At 36.8% G+C, this 9477-nt stretch overlaps 1 protein-coding gene across 1 annotated transcript; it reads right to left on the bottom strand.

Moving 5' to 3' along the window:
- Positions 1 to 723: 723 nt before the first annotated feature.
- On the bottom strand, positions 724 to 6075 carry hhex (hematopoietically expressed homeobox). The gene is made up of 4 exons (XM_039770982.1): positions 5553 to 6075; positions 3332 to 3510; positions 1653 to 1703; positions 724 to 1395 (listed from the first exon to the last, which is right to left on the bottom strand). Exons 1-4 carry the CDS (start codon positions 5914 to 5916, stop codon positions 1165 to 1167), a joined length of 825 nt encoding a protein of 274 aa, XP_039626916.1. The 5' UTR covers positions 5917 to 6075; the 3' UTR covers positions 724 to 1164.
- Positions 6076 to 9477: the final 3402 nt, after the last annotated feature.

Here is a 9477-nt window from a genome sequence, read left to right as displayed (position 1 = left end):
TTTATTTGTTTGTTTTAAGGTAGTAACACGGTGCTTGTCCAGCGCAGTGCTGGGACCAGACCTGGACGGGAGGCCAGTTCAGCAGCGGTCACACTCACAGGCAACAGGGCGGCCAGTCTAAGTCCTCGGCTCAGCATGGCACAACACAGAACCACACGGCATAACAAATCAACAGTCACTGTATATTAAGATTTTTAAGATTAATAACAAAAAGTATTTCCGTGCTTCTCTTTGCATATGTATCCATTGACATAGACGATGTTTCCAGACGCCTTACATAAGTTTTGTCTGAACGTTTACTTTCCAGATAATATACAATCCCTGGTAAAAAATTAACCTAAATCTGCATTAACAGCGCCCGGAAAACGTGCAGGTCTATATTCCGAAAGTTGTCATCGTGTCCATGATCTCGCTATCGATCAACACAACACAAGTATGTACATTAAAACGTTCAATTTTACGCAAAAATCCATCTATAGTTAAAATATATTGGATGAGCAATATTGCAACACTCTTTCTAAATAAAATCCACACACAAAAAAACAAGTAACTGGCAATGCTAGTTAACCGTCCAAATGATAATATTAATTTCACCTGAAAAACACAACAAAAATGTCGAAAGAGTGAATTGAATTATTTCCTAAAACTCAATGTCAGATAACGAAAGATAATAACATCTGAGCAAAGTTCAGTATGGGTATTGTATAAAAAAGCCCCTCAAACTAAAACATCACTCAGTTTATTCACTCATTATAATATGACAAAAGCCGTATTTATACAGTAGTTTTGACCTGTTATTGAGAAAAATGTACATCAGAGAACGAGTGCTGAAAATTAAATACAGTATTGCAACATCACATGCCATAAACGGACGGAAAACGAAAAACAAAACAAATATACATCGGACACAAAGCTTTGAGAAGAAAAACGGATTCACAACAGCCGTGCGACGGTGAAACTGCGGGACACACAGATTTTAAATAAGTCGCGCTCAACACTTATCTGCAGCACGAAGTATAAATTAAATCAATATGTAACATCAATATATACAGCTTCGCACTTTGTGTACTGCCCATTCCCAGTCACAGGGAACAAGGAAGCTTTGCTAAGTCCATGAAAGTGCAAATTCCAAGTATATATCTTTAATACGAAAGTCTCTCATTGCTAAACATTAAAGGAAAAGTTCCTGTCGTCCTCAATATCTACTTCTTGATCTGAATCGTCTGAGATTTCGGATTCCATTTCTTCCTGAGACACAGGCGACGAGGAGCAGTGGGATCTGCTTAGGACGATTTCTTTGTTTTTCTGCTCGTGATTTAAGCTAGCATCTTTTCTCTGATCGCAGCGACTCTCGGAATTGTCGATTTCATCTCTTTTGCCCCCCTGTGTGGTTTCCTGTAGAAAAACAAAATCAGATACCGTTTTAATTTTTTTTAAAGCTAAACCTGCAGATTCCTTCGCTGTTTAATATAAGTAAAGTGAGAAGTAATGACTGCCTTTTTATCTACAGAAATGTGAATATTAATTATTCAGTTAATAATTTAAACTGCCATAAATCGTTTTACACGTAAATTATTTGCCTGTGCAGTTTCTTACAGGTGGTCTCTTTTCCTAAAATGCTTTATTATCAATGTATAGTTTTAAAGACCAACCTGCTTGAGACGGCGCCACTTGGCTCTACGATTCTGGAACCACGTCTTTACCTATAAACAGAAACAAACATAATAAGTATTATTATTATTATTCAAATCAAGTTTGTCTTTTGTAGATAGCACAATATAATTCTCCCTTACATATTGTATCAAATACAAAATAAATACGGGAAGAGTATGCGTATGATTGACTGTTTTGCACGACTTGTAGACTGAAGCTGTGTCTGAATCGGCTGGTGCGAGTGCCACTGGTCCTGTGCCATTGGAAGGAGTGAGAAAAGCAGCTAAGATAAATGGCTACGGCCTTTAATAATCCTGCATGTGTGCCTTTTGTATGCCTTTGTAAAGGGGCACGGGCAGTGTGTAGATGTGTTGTGAGCTGAAGGGTGTCGCAGTGCTTTACGTACTTGAGACGAGCAGGTGCCGTACCTGGGTGTGATGCAGACAGCAGGGATGGACAACATTATTATTATTATTAATATTATTAATAATAGTATTTTTATATTATTGTTATTTCTAATAATTATAATAATACATATTATTTTATGATTTTACTATTATTATTCCATCTCAAAGTTTGTACACTGGTGGCATACGTCATACAGTTTGCATATTATTTTCACCCTATGCTAAACATTTTTACGTTTTTTGCTTTTATTTACTGTCCTTGCATCTTTTTTTTGGTGAAATTACATTTCTTATAATATCAAAATAATGCATCGATTTACATGGTAATTGTTTCCTCTGGCAATCTGTTCACAAATTGGCTGTAGTAACATGCACATCGGAATTAGCTCAATACCCGATTATAGACACCAATCGTGTAATATATTTCATTCCTGTGCCGAGTGCACTGTTCAGATTACAGTTAAATGAAACATACACAACGCCTGTTGTACGTTCAGTCAAAATAATTAACCTAAATTAGAACATCTTCCCATACCAAAGGAAATGTGTTAGTCCGTAAGGCAAGTATTACAATAAACAACACGCCGCAAAAATGCCATCTGAAAAGTTCAAACTACCCAAGTTAACGATGTCAAGTCATTTACACATTAATACTATGTTAAACGGTTAGATCTGAGCAAATGCATGTTTAAGCAGATGAGTGGAATCGTGAAATTAATATTTCGCTGCTATCCATGTTATTCCTTCCGTACTCTGTGATTATTGCAAAAGAAATCGGAAAACGTGCTTAACATTTTTCTCAATTGTTTTAATAAAAGAATTTCGTGCCATTCATTATCTTTATACAGTTATTATATTTACGGGTCAAGTTTTCTGAGCCCAATTTTGTCCGTGTTGTGTGCAAGGAAGGAGTCACCTTTAACAACACAGCACTCCACCATCCCCATCACGCCTGATACACCTGCGGGTTTGTGAGAACATCAGTGAATCGCTTAATCCACAGGAGATCTTACAATCGCCACACTGTCCAAAATGCTGATATTATTTGAGTGTCATGAGTTAAATGAACCCGTTTTCGATGTCTTTAATATTTACTTCGTTCAACAAAATAACCCAATGTAGTATGGAAAAAATGTTCTCGTTTGAAAACGTCGGTTCCAGTTCACTCGCTGCTGACTGCATTTGTGCACACCAAGTCGAAGCTCTCGCGCACTCCACAATGGTCTGAACCGTGCGGCACTGTCAATCCCCCCGGACGATGCGCCGCTTACCTGCCGTTCGCTCAGCTGTAACATTTTTGCCAGTCTTTTTCGTTCAGGCGGTGACAGGTATTTTTGTGTCTCAAATTTCTTTTCCAGCTCAATCGTCTGATCATTTGAAAACCGGACTTGTCCTCCTTTTCTCTTATGAAGTGGCCTCTGAATGAAAGGTGTCCAGAGAAGTGGCTTCCCTGATAAAGACAGAGATATAATAATATTACTATAAATCGAACGCAAAATAAATTAGCACATTACATTTTTATCAGACTAAAGTTTACTTTCTATAGTGGCTTTAAAAGAGACAGAAGGCGATTTGCAGAACAAGGCAGTTGACAATACTATATTACAACATTGACGGCCGCATTAACCATAGTAAGCAAGTCAAGAACAAAAGAAACGGTTAATCAAAAATATATATTTTACCATCCCGGGCATATGTCAACTTATACATACATTAATTCACAAACTGTATTGCCCCATATGATTACATTAAAACTAAGAAGTGAAATAGGACACCCCGATCTATTACAAGATTGTAAAAGGAAGCCTATAAAAAAATTATTTTTAACAACCCAGATATCTGCAGTTATAATAAAGGCAATATTGAAAAAGTCTTCGGACTGTCGCACGCACACATTTGACCGAAGAACACTCAACAAGTGCCACAGTTCGCCTGTGGCAACGTTTCCGTCAATGTGTTTCCTGTTGGTCTATCTCGTAAGTGCCTTATATTTCCTTCTGCTCCATTATTAGACTCGCTGAAGGAGCATTAAAAACTGTTAGTTTTTGATAATTAAAACGCTAACTTCTACACTGTGATTTTTAAGGTTTCTTTCTTTCGATACACAATACTGTGCTTCGAAGTTCATATATAAATACCATGTCAGCTATTTGTTAAACTGTATACACCTGTATCCCAATAAAATTGTAAATAAGCGGCTTTTAAAATATGCCATTTTTACCAAGTGATTTACCTGTAATAATAGCATAACTTATTTTGGACTATGTGTCAAATACTGAATGATACGCGGTTTGTCTTGTGGTATACAAATATACCACATACTTCCCACACACAAGTGTTTTGCACCCGCTAGAACAAAAAAAATGTTCACTGAAAAACCAATCTGAAAACTGTTTCTTAAAGCAACCTCTCAATATTGTTAATATTTGCTTTAGAGATAGTAACGAAAGTAATCGTTAAAGCAATTTGAAAATTTGCATTTGAAAGTGCTTTTCTATATGTGAGTCACCGTTTTGAAAGTGTGCAATGATTTTTGTGCAAAGAGCTCTTGCGTCAGTCTTCTTTTGGTGTTCTGCACAAGACCTTAAAAGTAGGAAGCAACTCAGTATTTTAGCTACCATAAAGTTACATCCCACACAGAGGAAATGAACAATATCTGAAAAACGGATCCCGGCTATCAGAAGTCGAGTGTTTCCTGAATATGTCTGTATTGAGGATGTCGATAAAATAATCAGCAGTGTGCACGACTCCCGGGGAAGAGCCTGCTAGAAGCAGCCAGGAAAACATTTAACAGTTTCTGAAACCAGATTTACTCCTATCGAGAGTTCAAGATTTCCTGTATGAACGGAAAGGGTCAGCCTCTGCTAAGCATGGGCCGGTAACCCGCGTGAAGCATACCGCGTTGTTGTGAAAGTAAGCAGCAAACTCCTTACAGCGTAAACGCATAAAAGAAGAAGAAGACGCTTAGAAGAACTTTTTCTAAACAATATTCTCGAATTTACTATAACTCTACAATGCTAGAGATTTTAAAGAAACGCAAACAAAGAGAGAACAGCATAACGGATCTTTACCGTTCATTCTAATAAATATACAGACAGAGATCGGAACAAAGTTAATCGTAATAGTTTATAAAGTTTAAAAGTACATACCATTTTCACAGAGATGATACTTAAACTGTAAAACACCACATTAAGAAAGACAAACTGATATAAAAATGACCTAAATACTTTTTTGGGTTTGAATTACGAAGAAGGTAGACTGTATACACGACTCCTCATGTGCAGTATTTGCGTATAAACGTGTTGCGATAAACTGGTAATCAAAATACAAAATAATTACTTTACAAAACATGCATCGAAAATAAATTGTACTATACAGTTCCCCATTTATAGAAAACTGGGGAATCAGTTGGCTATGCGTCCTCTCCTTGGACACCGCATCAATTTAAAGAGCAAACATAAGAAAACAATTCAAGCAGTCTGACATACTTACCCAAAGAGTCGTGTCTGATTAGCGCGTGGGCATAGTCCCCCATGCTCCGTGGGAAGGGGTAAAGGGAGCTGGTGAAAGCACTGTTGCTGTAGGGCGCAGTCAACGCTGCAGGGTGAGAAAAAGCCGGGTGTATCGGGGTAGGCTCGTAGATCGGAGTCCTGTATGGGGACACCAAACTAGTAAAAGATGAATTAGGAGAAGGCAGCGTAGGCGTCGGAACCACCGGAGCAGAAGATGAGCTCGCACTCCTACCAAGAATGTCGTCAATGTAAAAAGGAGTCGGGTGCACTGGTTGCACCGGAGTCGGTGCGTAGAGAGGAACGTTCATGTTCATAGCCGAAGAGGAAGGGTGCTGGTACTGCATGCCTCTGCCAAATAAGCCGTTCTCTTCCCAGTCCAACAACTGATGTGAGCTTTCTCATAAACTGCAGTTACGTGAGACTGAAAAGTCATCAAATCCCACCGCTATAATGAGCAGACCTCCCTTTCTAGCCGGGTATCATTATGATTATTGGCAGCTGTCCCTCCCATACTGATATGTAAGTTTCGGCTGTGGGCGGGGACAGTGAAGTTTGTCAACTTCCTGCAGGTAGAGGCGCTCTCTCTCTCTCTCTCTCTCTCTCTCGCTCGCTCGTCTGACTTGCATACGCGGTTCAGACTACTGAAGGACCACAGTCCCCTGCTGTCTCAATCCACATTCCAATTGATCTCTGTATAGCCCAGTGTGACAGGCAGATGCAGTTACAGTGATCATAATGAGATTGCTAACTGGCTTCAATTGAACACTTTGCGGAAACAACCCTCCGCAACTGTTTATTAAATGTAGCGTTTCCATTAATTTTCAAGGATGATCGGACTAATAATGACAAAGCAGAACAGCATTTTAGATGTTGCTTCAATTGATTTATATTATACGAATGTGCACCCCTGACTGACTAATCGGAGGCAAAAATATACACAAAGTGAACTGATAGTATTGCAAACTGTCAGTCACCCCACGCAAATTGCCATACTTTAACGGTTGCGATATGGCAAGTCAATAAAAATGTAAAGATTAAAGACATATGGAATACAATATCTCCTGATCCCAAATTTTAAACGTATACACGGATGTGGTTGATCAAAGAATCAGTCACATGATATACATGTAATATTGCTAAGAATGCACACAATCACGTTATACTGTACATGTATTCTTATTTGAAATTTCATTTTATTGAAATTAATTCAATTGTGTTTATAAGCAAGTTCAATTATGTGGAGGCGTTTTTATTGTATGTTAACCACGAGTGGGTTAGAAAATTGATGAATAAAACTGAACTGCATCACCTGTATACAACTTATTTTTAAAACAATGCATTAAAATGTCGACAGAGCATTCTCCTTTAATCACAAGAATTTGCTGCGTGCTTCAGATAGATTGACATTTGACAATAATTCGTACAATTCCTAATTCCCGTTTTACAATTTCTTATTCCTGCATTTCGACTTCAGATAACAATTGGTGCATCTTGTCATCTATTTCACTTTGTTTCTGCTCAGATAGGATTATTAGATGGGATAAGCGAATATGGTGGGTGTAAGTGATTCTAATTTTAAATCGATCTAGTTAATGTATTCCTCATAATATAATTAGTAAACATTAGTTATCTTAAACAAACATACTTAAACAATGTAGAATTACAATACCATTTTAAACTCATTTTCGTTTGTTTCCTTACAAGAAAGAATTTCGCAACACTACCTGAAAACTATAGAATACAAATAAATAAAAATCACTGAATCAAAATTTGGTTTATTAAGTACAGAATGGAAATGGCTTAATTCATATTTTGGAGAACTGTTAAGGAATATTACAGCGTTAATATGTCATTAGAAGTATAGGTACTTGTAATGGTCACATCTTGAGTCAAAGAAGGACGCGAACAGTTTATGTATTAACCTGATAGTTTGTGTTTGTTAAATTGGTACCTAATCACCTTTTCACCAAATTGAAGTTGTCAGATAAACATACGCCAGTCTACTAAAAGAGGCGACAGACGTATTAGTTTGAAGTGCGTTCAGATAAGATCAAAAAGAGGAGCTTTCTAATTTTTTCAATAAACGACTCGTTGTGTGCCCCATTTAAAACATTACCTGCTTTCTTGAAAGTTCACTTTGTTTTGAATACTACAGAACTTATTTTAACCCTTTAAATATTTTGCCAGCTATTATGATTAGAACTGGCCAACTCCAATTGTTTATGCCATAAATTATTGGTATTTGATTTAATCTTTATAAACACAATATCATAATTTATGAAAGTGCTTTGTCATGTATCTAGCTTTGATCATCTATTTTCCAATAATTTCAGAATCAGTGAATTTTCGTACAAATATGTATCTTCCTGTATTTTATATATATACCAAGTATATGCACGAATTTAAGCAGAAGTTGACTAAATACTGTATATGCTAAGTTAATGTTCTTATAGCGTTGTGGCAGTGTCCATCATTAAATTCGATTCATTTTTTAAGGGGCTACATTACATAGATTAAAAAAACACTGTTTAGGTAATTATGTTAAATATGTAGAGCGTAGTAGATTCGTATATCCTAATCATATTTAACTTTAAAGTTTCTGAATACGTTCATACGAGTTAGGCGCAATCCACTTGTGCAAAATGATCAAATTCCCTTTAAGTTCACTTATTGAGAAGCAGGTCACTTGTAAAATCCTCATAGTTTTTTAGCTTCCACTTTATAGCTATGGGGTAAACATGCTTAGTAATATTTTTTTAAATCTTGATCACATTAAACGAGTTGAAAAAATCCGTCTACGTTTCAACAGATAATCCTTGATACGTTTCCTTTCCCGCTTGGCATCGACAGATACTACATCAGATTGATATTCCACTGCTAACAATTCTTGATATTTAGATGATTGCTCTTTATATATAGGCTTGTTGTCATTATGATAAAAGCCACTTTCGGATTCATTAAGAATAGATAATGACGGGGAAACTAATCAGAGGGAGTAAAAAGATTTTCTTCAAAACAAAGGGCGATTTGCTTTGGTTTAGTGCGGAGATAATTAGGGCGAACCCAATGTTTACAATTCGCCAATCATTAAAACGAATCGATTGAACTGAAATTCTGAAGTCTGAACTTTTACAGGCACAGGGCAGTGCTGTTGGCGGTGTTACATTTATAAAACAATGAGCATTTACTAATACATATTTTAAGAAAGGCCCTTTGTACTTCTTCAATCACCAGGTTCAAAGTGTTCTGTAGAACCCCAGCACTTTCATCAAAAGCTTGGACGTGAACGGCGTTTGTCCAAAAGTGTGGTGGCACTCCATGGTATTCGGTTTCAATTGACATGCTAGAAACTGATCTTCTTTGATATAAATCTATCCATCCGTCTATTCTATAAACCGGCTTTTTCTTGTCGCTTACGGAGAAACTGTAAAGTGGAGCTATCTCTCACCTGAACATACAGTATGAGATAGATAGATAGATAGATAGATAGATAGATAGATAGATAGATAGATAGATAGAACTTATTAATTCGTCTCTTAAACATAATCTACGCTTTATAATATAAGTGCTTTTTTACCACGCCCATGCTAGTATTCCCTATAATATTGTTATTTAATGTAAGTGAATGTTAGTCCTTTGTAAAGAGAAAGAAAGGCTCGAGAGTGTAAAACATTACACTCTCTTCGGCCTTCTAATAACTTCTGCTGTTTCGGGTCTTCACAAATACGACAGCGTAAAGGATGTGTGACTTTACCCAGTGCTGCAAACCTGTCGTTACGCATGAAAAAGTCTGTTTGCAAAGCCAGTAAGTAAACAACTGCAATAAATGTTACTTTATATAGTGTCTTTCACTCCAGGTAATGGTCTCTCAAAAATAAAAAGAAGTAAAGTTACCTTTTCGTTTG

Source organism: Polypterus senegalus, chromosome 1 (genome assembly GCF_016835505.1).
Source record: "Polypterus senegalus isolate Bchr_013 chromosome 1, ASM1683550v1, whole genome shotgun sequence".
Lineage (NCBI taxonomy): Eukaryota > Metazoa > Chordata > Cladistia > Polypteriformes > Polypteridae > Polypterus > Polypterus senegalus.
Note: the sequence above shows the minus strand (reverse complement) of the source record. Positions and strands in the feature narration are given on the sequence as shown.